Consider the following 12910-nt stretch of genomic DNA (forward strand, 5'->3'; position numbering starts at 1 on the left):
AGTGAAGGAGAATCCTGATGTCAATTTGGAATCAAAACCAAACCACAAAAATTAGTTTGGTTTCTATTTTGGAAAATGAAAAGTAATTCAATTTATTTTCAACTATATATTTTTTTAAGCCGAATATTATTTGGTACCCGGGGCAGTCCCTATTTACTAGAAAAACTTAAGAGAGGAAGATATAAAAGGGAAAATGCATCCCCTTGCTTTCATTCATCACACATCAACATACCAGGCTTCCATGTGCAAGTTAATGGAGTATTGGTGAGAACATTTCCTCCTATCATTTCTACTGGTTATGGGTTGAGAGTATATTTTCTTCTAATACTCACTTTTTTTGTTTATTATATTTGCAGTTTAAGTCCAGCTCTCAGTGTTCTGCTAGACCGTCTGAGAGAAAATGAAATTAGGGTTTTCTGTAGTGAAATATGAGTTCCTGAAAGACAAGTTGAATGGTTTACACACTAGCGGTGCATGTGGTGTTCTGTGTACACATTGATAGGGTGAAGGTTGAACACCTCGTTTGAAATGGTGTTCATGGGTGCAGTTTGATACTGTAGACTGATTACAACATCAGCCCCAACCGCATTAAAAGAAAGACATATATGACTGTTATGGGAAATACCTTCCTGGCAAAAGATGCTTCCCATTCACTTTCTTGGGCCCACAGTGCCGTCACTGTGCTGAGTAGTAGAAGATAGAAAACGGTCCCCTTAGTCAACCCTGTTGTCACCGTTCTGAGTAGTGGAAGATAGAAAAGGGGACGTGACCTGCTTTTACCCTAAATAAATAAATAAATAAATAAATAAATGTTCATCCTTGACTCATCTAACAAGAAAGCTAATATTACAGACAAAACAATAGGAGATCAGTTCCGTCTTCATTTGTAATACAAATAAGGTTTCTTGGTAGAATGACCCTCACAAGTAGAATTGGTTAAAGTTTGCAAGTCAATTTGCCAACCAACCTGTTGCCGGATTACTTTTCCAGTAAGAAAAATAGCTATAGACCCCAAGCGAATCACAAAATGAGATAATTTCTTGAAATCAGTACCAATAGTTCCACTGATTGCAATTTCTTTGGGACACAATTTTCACAATGAGAATAGGATCTGAATTAATATAAAAATCATACAATCTTTTTTCTCACATAATTTTAACCCATCTCAAAGCGTTCTTAATTTCGTCACTGTAATTGTACAGACCTCATATAAGTTGAAAAATGCTACCAAAATTTCTCCTCGAGAGCTCCTGATAATACCCTCCTCTCCCACTGAGACCTAGGTTCCCCTTAATTACTCTATCGACGTTTAACTTCACAAAATTAACCAACAGTAAATTAGAATAGGGATTCTAGAATTTATACATGAAGTGAGACCTGGGTTCCACTTCGGAATGAATCGAAATCCACAACAGCGTCTGAACTTGGCAGAGGCTGGCAGAGCCTGTTGCGATGTCGACACATGGCATCGGCCAAGTGTATGGTGGATCATTCATTTAACCGATCTAAATGAAAACTCGATCGGGTCGACCAAAACCCCAAAACGGTAATGGTCTTCGGTCGTACAAAGCAAATACTCTCCCATATCTTCTCCTTCTGCTGATAGATCACTGTTTCCTCTCATCTTCCTTTGGTCGATCCTTCCTTTCTCTCTTCTTCTTCCTCTCCCTCCTTACTCTCTTCTGTTCGGGCAAAGAAAAACCCCCAAAAATTAGGGTAGAAAAATCTCTTCTTTGTGTTGCCCATTTATTAATCAAAAACTGATCATCATCTGTTCCTGGCAAAGAGGCATGGTACAAAAACTTGCACAAATGCACTTGTGTTTGGTAATGGCAATTATTATATCTCAATCTCATATTCTATTGGAGGTGAGATCTGTAGACTTTGCAACAACTCAAATTCTAGACTGAATTAGTTCCCATTTCAAGGCAAAATTCTGTCATGGGAAAGGATAATGACCAAGAACTAAAGTATGCCTGGGGTCATTTACTTTACAAAACTGAGATCTCTACAGAAAATTGAAAACCTTAAATAAATATTATCTTGCATAAACCACATCATGCAGGTTTTGAGAGAACTGAGATCCTTACTGAACAGATGACGGTAAGGAGGGAGAAGAAGAAGAGGGGAACAGAGATTTTTATGCCCTAGGTTTTGGTGGTTTTCCTTCTCTCGAACAGAAGAGGGTAAAGAGGGAGAAGAAGAAGAAGAAGAGAGTAAGGAAGGATCAACCACAGGAAGACAAGAGGAAACAGAGGGATCGAACAGCAGAAGGAGAACATATGGGAGTGTTTCGTGCGACCAGAAGAGAGAAATGAGGGAGAAGAAGAAGAGTGAAGGATTGAAGACCATTACCATTTTGGATTTTTGGTTGATCCGGTCGAGTTATCAAGGTTTTTATTTAGACCAGTTAAGTGAATGATCCACCATACACATGGCCGATGCCATGTGTCGGCATGGCAAGTAGGCTCCGCCAGCCTCACGCCAAGTTCAGACGCTGTAGAGGATTTCGAAATCTTGCGTTTCTCTTGGACGCCAGCTGGTTCATTGGTTTTGATTTTTCAAAACGTAAAAAGTAAGCTCTGGTGTAGAAAAAATCATTTTTGCTCTGTTCTGCTAAGCTTTTGCTAAATAAGCTTTCTCACTTACCTACCTCTCGTTCAAGGTAGTTGCTGTGAGTTTCAGTTGTTCGATTCAGAATCTCTCTGTTTGTCTGAATCTCACCACAATGGCTGCTGTTGTCACCGCATTGGGAGTTTCTGTTGGACCTATCACCGAAGTGGTCAAGGCTGTAGTGGTTTCTCTGATTCTCCGTCCCCTTGGTTATCTTGTTCACCACAAGAGAAACGTCGATGAGCTTAGAGAAAAAATGGTCACACTGGAACATCAGAAAACAAGTGTTCAGCGGTTGATGGATGTCGCAAGAGATCGGGGACAAGATATCAAAGAAGAGGTAAGTAGTTGGATTAGTAAAGTGAATGCCACAAAGGAAGCGATTACGGTAAGGGCGTTGGATGTCGCAGATCAACAGAACAACGGATGCCTATTGGACTGCCGTGCTCGTTACTCTGTTGGCAAAGGAGCAAAAATAAAGATCGATGAAGTCAATGATCTTCTAAGGGAACGCGACCAATTTGGCGATACTGTGTCAATTCCTCCTACAGCTCCTCGTGTCATAGAATTCATGCCGTTAATGCCTAATTTCCAAGTTTTTGAGCCCACCAACTTGGCCATGAATCAAATTAGGGAGGCCTTGGAGGACAAGAAGTTCAACTTGGTTGGAGTTTATGGTATGGGCGGGGTCGGGAAGACGACCTTGATGAAAGCAATGGCCAAACAACTGAATAACAAAGGGGTCTTTGATCGTGTTGTGATGGTCACCGTGTCTCAAAACCCTATTTTGAAGAACATTCAAAATGGTATTGCAGAGAACTTGGGATACAAATTCAGTGAAGAAGACGAATCGGTACGAGCAAGTCGTTTATCGGAGAGAATTAAGCAAGAGGCACGAATCCTCATAATCTTGGATGATGTATGGGAGGAACTGCCATTAAGAGAAGTTGGAATTCCGTTTGGAGACAAAGACGATTGCAGCGTTATCATCACGACAAGATTGTTAGACGTGTGTGGGGACATGAACGCCCAATGCAATGTTGAGGTGAAGGATTTACCCGAAGCAGATGCATTTCGGCTATTTAGAATGATTGCAGGTGAAGAATGTGTGGACTCCTCGAAGCGATATGATGTGGCCAAGGAAGTTGTTAAAGAATGTGGGGGTTTGCCAGTGGCAATTGTTACAGTTGGAAAGGCACTACGAAATAAGGACCGGACTGTATGGGTTGATGCAATTACTCAACTGAAGGAGGTAATCCCATCGAGAATTCCAGGTATGCTACCACGAGTATTCTCCTCAATAAAATATAGTTATGATCGGCTTCAAAACCTGGAAACACAACTTTGCTTCTTGTTTTGTTGTCTATTTCCTGAAGACTTTATTATTTCTGAAGATGATTTGCTTCCATATGTGTTGGGTGAGAATATATTTGAAGCTACTGAAACCATGAAAAAGGCAAGAAATAGGTTGCATACGGTGTTGGAAACACTTAAATGGTCATGTTTGCTATTAAATGTAGATGAAAAACAAGGATGTGTTAGGATGCATGATGTTGTTCGAGATGTGGCCATTTGGATTGCAAAAGAAGACCATGGCTTTATTGTAGAAGTTGGAAAAGGACTGAAGGAGTGGCCAGACAACATGAAGAACTTGCAAAAATGCAAGCGACTCTCTCTAATGCATAATAAAATCAGTAAGCTCCCAGAACAGATGAGTAGTTATTTTCAACTCATGACGACCTTATCATTACGACATAATCCAAAGATAGAAATTCCTAGTGAAAGTTTTGAGGGTATGATATCACTCAAGGTTCTAGATCTCCAATACACAAATATTCCTTCAATACCACCATCGTTCTCCAAGTTGACGGAGCTTCGAGTGTTACGTCTAGCTATTATGCGTGGGAAGATAGATTTATCATTGCTTGGGAACATGAAGAAACTTGAAATGCTCCATCTAAGTCACTGTTACTTAAGGACTTTGCCCCAAGAAATAGGGGGATTGACAAATCTTAAGTATTTGGATTTGTCAAGAAACTATTCATTGATTATTCCCCGAAAAGTCTTGTCGAGGTTATCTCGCTTGGAAGAAATCGACCTTTCAGAGTGCTTTAATGAGTGGGAGATTGAAGGATCAGAAGAAAGTAGCAAAGCTTGTTTGTCTGAGGTTGCATCCTTGTCTGATTTGACAAAGCTCAATTTAGAGGTGTCAAACATAAAATGTCTCAGTTCCGCTATCCCAATTCGCTGGGAAAATTTGACACAATTTTGGATAATGTTTCAAAGGTTTGAATTCATAGTTGACCTAACATCAGCTATGATGCCTCCCCGGAGGTGGGATCGTTATTCAGCTGGGATGTGTTTTTCCCGACTAACATTCCCTGAACTTTTCAATTGGGCGAAGGGGTTGTTGGGACGAACAGAGTACCTATATTTCACCCATTGTCGTGGTCTAAAGAACATTTATCCAGGACTAAGTGGAGGAGGAAATGGTCTAAACAAATTACAATCTCTCGAAATTGAAGCATGCGAGGATCTAGAGCATATTTTATTTGCGGAGGAAGGGAGTACTGTCCATACACTAGCATTCAACAGGTTGGAAGAATTTACGTTGGTAAACATACAAAACTTGAGGAAAATCTACCACGGACGTTTTCTAAAGGGGAGCCTGGAGAACCTAAGGATCTTAAGTATTGATAGATGTCACAATTTGAAACACATCTTTGAAATGAGTATGGCTCAAGGTCTCCCGCAGCTAGAAGAGATTCGAATTTCTACTTGTGATGGTTTAGAGGAAATATTTATGAAGAATGAGGGAGAAGACAAGGAGGGTAAGGTGGTGCTTCCTCGATTAAGGGTTCTTCAATTAAAGTCATTGCCCAACTTCTCAACGGTATGCCAAGTTGTGTCACTTCGTGATTTCCCAGTCTTTGAAAGTTTGTTCATTTACAAATGCCCCAATTTGAAAAGACTCCCCATAAGTTTGAGTCGGGAGAGCACACCAAGATTGAGAGAGATCTTTGTAGAAGAAACATGGTTCAATCAGTTGGAGTGGGATAAACGAAGTGACAAGCTGCACCTTCAAGAATTGGATAAGGTATTTTATTTATCCCATTGTTCAATTAATTTCTTATCCTAGAACATGGTTTGGTTCTACTTTATGTAAGTCAACTACTCTCTATCTCTCTCTTTCTCTCTGATCAAGTCGCTCGTATTGGTAAGAACATATTGATCGATATGTTGCTGGTACCTGATACTAATACCAATTGGGGTATCGACCAAATTAAAAGTGAACCATTTTACAGCCGATCTAGGCTCGATTCAGATATCGTGATGGCCAATATAGCTACTTATACTGATACCTACAACCTTGGTCTCACACACAAAAATAATATTTTTAAATAAAAAAAAAATATTTTCACTTTAGCATGGCACAACAAAAGTCCATTATTTGTTTAATTTAAAACCATCCAACTACAGGTTAAATTTGTGAAAACTGTCTGGGAGTACATGGATGCTGAGGAAGTATGTGATGGCCATGTTAACCAAGAGATTTAGCCGTGTAAGCTCTCACTTCTCTATCTTTTAAGAATGATTTTTCCTTTCAGTATGTTTTTGTCGAATCTCTTTAAATTAGCTTTGAATATACATAGATTTGCATTCTAGCGAACATGCACATATGCTTTCTTTTTTTTTTTAAACATAATTTTGTTCTTTCATGGGTAGCTAGTATGAGCACTTCAAAGTGCTAGGTGGTTGGGTCGTCTATATTGTCTACAAGTCTCTTGTGTGGGAATGTATTAACTGTGATATGGTAGGGAGTCTGCAATAAGCACAAGCTAGAGGCCTCATGCAAGGGCTGCAAGGACCATTGAACTAGGGGTATATCGAGCTTGACTATAGATAAATGTTGGCATTTTTTGAGACTGGTTTGTGGATGATCGATCGTGTGGATCCTTGGCCCTGGGAAGTTGGGAACTATTTGATATTTTACCTAGTGTTTTTAAGTTTTTGCAACATTTTGTTCATGAAAATATTATTCGGATGCGGTGCCTTCTGATATATTTAGATTGTTATATGGCTATTATTATGGTTGTGGATTTAGGGTTTCAGGATTTTAAATTCAATGTACTTCAAAATACTTTCTATAATGTTACTTCTTTTTTGGTCAAAAAATAAAATAATTAGAGGTATAGTTCCATCCGTGGTTTGTTAAAACTGAATTATGTACATGTCTTTGAGCATCCCCATGTCGCAGCTCTATTGGAGCTCAAAGTTAGTGGATGTACGTGTCATCTACTCTCAACATTTGGTTAAGACCTCATTGACTCTTTTCATTGCGAAATAAAAGCATTCACAAGGCTGTAATTGAACACAAAATCACCCTCTCTCTCTCTCTCTCTATCTATCTATATATATATATATATTTTACAATACCTAGGGGGGAGGAGGAAATTCTTGAATATCTTCCTCCTTAGGGAACTGTTGGGTGACAGGACAACATACGCAATTGGGATCCCACCAGCTTCATCATCAGGAAATCTAGGAGGTAAAATAACGTTCTACAGAATTAAGAACTCTACCTTGACCAAGCAGGAGGCCCTTGAGCAAGTTTTCTAAATCTGTGTATCATATTTTATGGCATGAACAGGGCAGAGAGAAGGTGACATTTCATGGCACTATTTCATAGGTTCAATCTTATGACAAAGATTATGATTTTGCCAATGTACATTGAGTTGTGTTGATTCTTAATGTGTATATGCATAGTTTCTTCCAAATTGATTAGTTACCCTACTCTCAAAATTAGTACTTTCGGTGATGTAACTATATAATTGTGTCCAAGGCTACTTAATTTTGGTGTTTATTGTGGCATTTGTGGATTTTGGAGTTTCAGGATGTGTGCAGGAAACAAAAATCAGGGTATTGCAATCAGGTCTTCAAAGCGCATTGAAGTTGGGATGGAAAGATGTAGGAGTTTGGACATATTACCAGAGTGTCGTTGACTGGTTAACCCATAATTCTCGAGTTGAATGGCTTTGGGAGCTTTTCTCTCTTCTGCATGATATTGCTCATTTATTTCAAACAAAAATTATTTTTTTGGTAATTTATCTCAAGCAATTGGGTTTGTAATATTTAAGAAGACAAGATATGTTGATAGTTTCGGTAGCCTATAGATTGGCTATAAACTGCTAGAATTTCTAGAATTATGAACAAACTGAATCATGATTTGCATGTTGTTTTATTTCCTCAGTTTTTCTAATAATATATTTTTTTTCCTTTTAATCTAAGATATAATTGTATCCAAGGCTACATGATCCTACATATTAATTCTTTAGGTTTTTCTATTGTTCATGTGTCCTGTTTCATTGTAATATTAGACTGTTAGAGATTCATATATAATTGCTTTGCATGACTTAATGTGATCTTCAATCTGTCTTTAAAATTTATATGCTATGCCATGATTCAATAACTTTCTGTTTCAATAAGAGAGGCAGCAAGGAGAGTGTAATTAATTGCTACCTAATGATGTTTCTTGCTTGGTGTGGTTGACAAACTAAGACTTAATAGGATCAACATGCCAGAAGAAGCATTTAAATATAAAGTGTCATGTGTAGAATTATTTGAAATTAATATTATTTTAGGTCTTGATTTATAAAGGTTTGAATCCATGATCTTTTAGAGTTTCAATGAGAGACTTGATCAAGATAATACCACATAGAAAATTTTAAAATGGAAAAGAAATTGGAAGGCACAACAATGAAGGGCACAGATGCACCAAAACAAGGCCGGATTATCACATAAATGATTTCCTACTATGATTTTTATCAAAAATTATCACCAGGATGTCACGGCCTTAGACCTTTCTAAGCAACCGTGCCGGCACTTAGCACTCCCACTAGCACTAAGTCAGCCTAACCACCCTCCTTAAGGGATTTGGGAAGAGAAGAAGTGAACACAAGAGTGAGTTTGAGAAGAATAAACTTGTATTGCACTAGAGAACTCTTAAGTACAAAGCTTGAGAACTCACTTGCTTGGTTGAACACTCTTGGTTGGTCATTGGTGAGTGACTTTGCCAAATGAGGCAACACCTATTTATAGGCACCCCAAGTTACAATGGATGGTTAAGATATTTACAAATGTCCTCCATCCAATGGTTGGAGAGGAAACTAGAAGCTTCCCACCTCCTTAGTGGAGAATTCTAGAAATCCCTCCCAAAATATCTCTTATACATATCTTCTATAAATATCTATAATAAAATATCTAGAGTTACTATACCTTTGTAGAAAACTCTAGAACTTGGACCTTACTTAGCCCATTTGCCTAAGTCCATGGGCTTGGTGGGCTAGGCCCGTGGACTTATGTTGGGCAGGTCGTGACAAGGAGCTCTCTTTAGGATCATCTACCCAAAAACTGATATCAGACGAGATGCTGCCAGTGACGGTCATTTGCGTACCACATGTATACATCGCCACTACCAAAGCACTATTTATTCATTTTCTCAAGATGATGCTTCAATGCCTGGCTCACGAATCTGAATTGATGTTCTTGAAAGGCTCGCTTCTAGCTCATTTAACTCATCGATGTCCAGTTCATCGTCGTCATCATCATCTGGAAGAGCTTCAACATCAGCAACTGTAGCCGTTGAAGTACTTGATGCCCGGGAGGTGGGATCATCCTTGACCTGAATTCAAAGTCCAACAATAAGACTCATAGCTACTAGTAGAGCGGTATAAGACAAGGTAATGTACTTTCTGGTAAACCAAAATGGGTGCTCTATTAATGGAAATCAGGGGTTTTAGTGTGACGCCTAATGGGCTTAAATCACATTTCTCTGAGGTTGTGACCATAACCCTTCTCAGGAGGATTAAAAAAGATCATTTCAATCAGTATAAAGTGGAGAACATGCATAATATGCACTAGGTGGATGCCTGAGCACACTATTACACCCCTGTTCTCTAAAGAATACCATGTAAATGGAAAAAGTGTAAAATATCAAGCAATGCATAAAAAAGGAAAATCTTTTCGCAATGCCAGATCAAAGTTTACAAGTGAAAAGCAGAAATAAATGCATATTTGCATAGAAACAGATACATAGTAAATTTCTTGAAGATAATCTTGCAACAGAACACCTTTGATCAACCCCACAATTGGAACATGAAAATGTACTACTACTTAAGAAGGGATAGAAACCAAAAGCTTTCAAATGTATAAAAGACAGTAAGGTAAAGAGACAAGGTAGAATACTTGATTAGGGAGAGAACTCTTCCTGGAAATTTTCACAAAGTTCAAACTTAAGGATTGATAAATAAACTGTGAAACAAACTCTGGTGCTTGATTTGTTATATGCAAACCCCTACTGCCCCACTGTGGCAGTAACATAACATGGTACTGAAAGATGCCAGGTAACAGCAGAAAACAGAATATCAGGAGTGTAAACGAGTAGAACAAAATACCATACTCCATGCAATCAAGGTCGCTAGTTGACACCAAGCCTTATTATTAGCCTTCTAAATCCAATAATTGAGTAGGCAATAACAAGGCCAATTGTTCCAAGAAAATTATTATATGTTGTTGGAGGGGCAGGGTTTTAATTGTTTGAACCAACAAAATTGCCAGTTTAATGCTCACAGGGCATGAAAACCAGAAAGATCAACTTCAGGCTAAAGGGTTAAAATCAAGTAAGAATGGGATTTAACTGGCAAAACTGGGATACATGATTGAGATGCAGCACATCCATATGGTTACAATAAAAAGGCTGTTACCCAGTGCACAAAGGCTTCCCGCACTTAAGCAGGGTTCTGAGAGGGTTTATAGGTAGACAGCCTTACCCCCTTTACGGAGAGGCTGGTTCCTAGGACTGAAACCCGCACCACTGCGCAGGCTGAAAGAGCCCTTTGCAATTGCTACAAGCATCCATATGGTTACAATGGAAACAGAAAATTAGGACAGCCTACTAAAGATTATGACAAGTTAACAGAAAAAAATACGACCACACTCCCTTTCTCCTCTGTATCAGTGGACCACAATGTACACACAATTAGTTAGGCCTACTCAAGTGTCGTAACAGACCAGCAAAAAATAATATCAAAATTATGGTACTTATTGGTAAGGCTACATATATTATGACCCTTCCCAAACCCCACAGTGGCAGGAGCCTCGGGCATTGGATACGCCCTTTTTTCTATTATGGTATGTAGTTTTCATCATGTCAATCATGTTTAAGATTAGTCGTATAGCATGTAGATGTACCCTGTCTGAAGCACAAAATGTTACAGAAAAGAGTATATTTCACAAGCAGGGTTCTGGTGACAAAGATGTTTAAAAGAAAGTAGACCCAACTCAATTATTTTAGGCCCAATAGCAAGACATGAACCAACATAACTGAAGAATAAGCTCCCAGCGAACTAGCACAGAGTTTTTCACATATACTAACAATTCTGAGTGCCTGAAGAACTACCAAAGAAGTATACAACGATGAATTTTATAAATCCTGGCATTTAATCCAGCCTGGGATCATGAAAACCAGCAAGAGTTCAAAATAAAAAGGTATGAATGAAAGATTACCTTCTGCTCACTGGCATCTGATTCTTATTCTCTTTGGTACTTCTCATATGCCTCAGCATCATCGAACAAACAAGCTAGAGTCTGACAGAACCAGACTCTAGCTTAAGGTGGGACCCAAGATTCACTGAAAGTAAGCCCAAGTCCCCTGCTCAAGTGTCAATATGAGTTCAAATAAATTGTCATGTGTTTCCTAAAAGGGGGGAAAAATTGGGTAACTGGTGCCAACTTTCTTTTCCATGCAAGGTTTTCTTTTCCTTCCTCTTACAATTGTCGTTGCTTCCTCTCTATAAGTCTCAATACAGGTAGCTAGGTTTACAGTTGCTTCCTCTCTCAAGTCTCAATACAGGTAGCGAAGATTGAAGTTTGGGCTGAATCTGGGCTCAACGTTGAAACACATTGAGCCAGATGGGCTGATTTGGGCTACGTTTGGTTTAAACATTATTAATTCCCGAAGCCAGTTCTCCCCTGGCGATGTTCATATGGGGTGGCAGGGTGCAACTTGGGCCGCCCTGAGCGGAGCAATCAAAGTAGTTTCAATAACCTTCATATTACCTGCCTTATTAGGTCAATTTATTACTAAGATAGCTATGAAATAAAATATTCTATCCAATAGGGTTGGCAGCTAGCCTAGTGGAAGGAAGCCTTTGCTTCATCATCACTCAAGTCGGGTAGTTGTGGGTTCAAGTCGGCACACCCCACTATCGCTCATTGATCTTACAGAAGCACTGCTTGCCGTATGGGGGTTTCAACCTGGGGGCTATGATCACTACTATGTTGCACCCTTATTTTTCTACCAAAAATTCGTTAAAGACACATTAGAGCAAGTTTCTCTTCGCCCATAGTGAAGGATATATTTTCTTTCCACTATTCATTATTGCACTTGAATTGGTGCATGGGAATAGTGAAGCTGATGAATAATGATGGTTGTAGGTTCGTGGGTCGTGTTTCCTTCACCATGGGTGAAGTAGAACTTTTTCCAAACATATTTGCTAGTAGAGAATATAAATCTACAGTGATTTGGGCAAATTCAGTTCAAGTTTGGTCATATTTTGAGTATTGGCTAAGTCTATATGACTCTTGACCGTAATTATTAAATTTTCCGAATTATTCACGAATAATTCTGCAGAACCGAATTTTATTGAATTTTACGAATAATTCTGTCTGAATCCGAATCAAATAAAAAATTCTCGAATTTTATAGACTTTTTAAAAATTCACGAATAATTTGACCAAACAGAATTTTATCCAAATTATAACCTAATTTTATCCCATGTAAAAAAAAAAAAACTTTATCTTGATTAAGTCAATTAGCCTTTAGAAAAAAGTGTGGTTATTATGCATTTATTATTCAAATGTTACTTTTCTTTTTTTTTTTAATAGAAACCGGCAAAGCTTATCTTTCCTAAGGTAATCTCTCACACTTCTTCAAAAAGAAAAAAAATCTCTCACCCCATTTTGGTTTGACTAAGTCTTACAGTCGTTACTCTCTCTCTAGACTTTAAGGTGAACATGCATGATGAGTGACGTGGGTTTAGCTGAATTTGTGCTTAATCCCCCCTCTCAGTCTCTTTTTCTCTAATTTAATTATTTGAGTAATAGGAAATGAATTTAGAAAAAAAAAAAGAGCTAAATATAATATTTTTATCTTTAAAATTTAAAATTTTAATTTTTACAGCATTTGTATGTTATGTACATATGATAATTGATAAACAATATGAAACAAGTATTGCAAA

At 38.3% G+C, this 12910-nt stretch overlaps 1 protein-coding gene across 1 annotated transcript; it reads left to right on the plus strand.

Moving 5' to 3' along the window:
* Nucleotides 1–1792: 1792 nt before the first annotated feature.
* Nucleotides 1793–7901, plus strand: LOC122068151 (probable disease resistance protein At4g27220). The gene is made up of 3 exons (XM_042632019.1): nt 1793–5710; nt 6094–6175; nt 7508–7901. Exons 1-2 carry the CDS (start codon nt 2729–2731, stop codon nt 6169–6171), a joined length of 3060 nt encoding a protein of 1019 aa, XP_042487953.1. The 5' UTR covers nt 1793–2728; the 3' UTR covers nt 6172–6175; nt 7508–7901.
* Nucleotides 7902–12910: the final 5009 nt, after the last annotated feature.

The sequence above is a fragment of the Macadamia integrifolia genome, unplaced genomic scaffold (assembly GCF_013358625.1).
Source record: "Macadamia integrifolia cultivar HAES 741 unplaced genomic scaffold, SCU_Mint_v3 scaffold3459, whole genome shotgun sequence".
NCBI lineage: Eukaryota > Viridiplantae > Streptophyta > Magnoliopsida > Proteales > Proteaceae > Macadamia > Macadamia integrifolia.

Coding starts and splice junctions, on each gene's coding strand:
- LOC122068151 (XM_042632019.1), top strand. CDS start 2,729: ATGGCTGCTGTTGTCACCGCATTGGGAGTTTCTGTTGGACCTATCACC. Junction 5,711..6,093: donor ACCTTCAAGAATTGGATAAG/GTATTTTATTTA, acceptor ATCCAACTACAG/GTTAAATTTGTGAAAACTGT.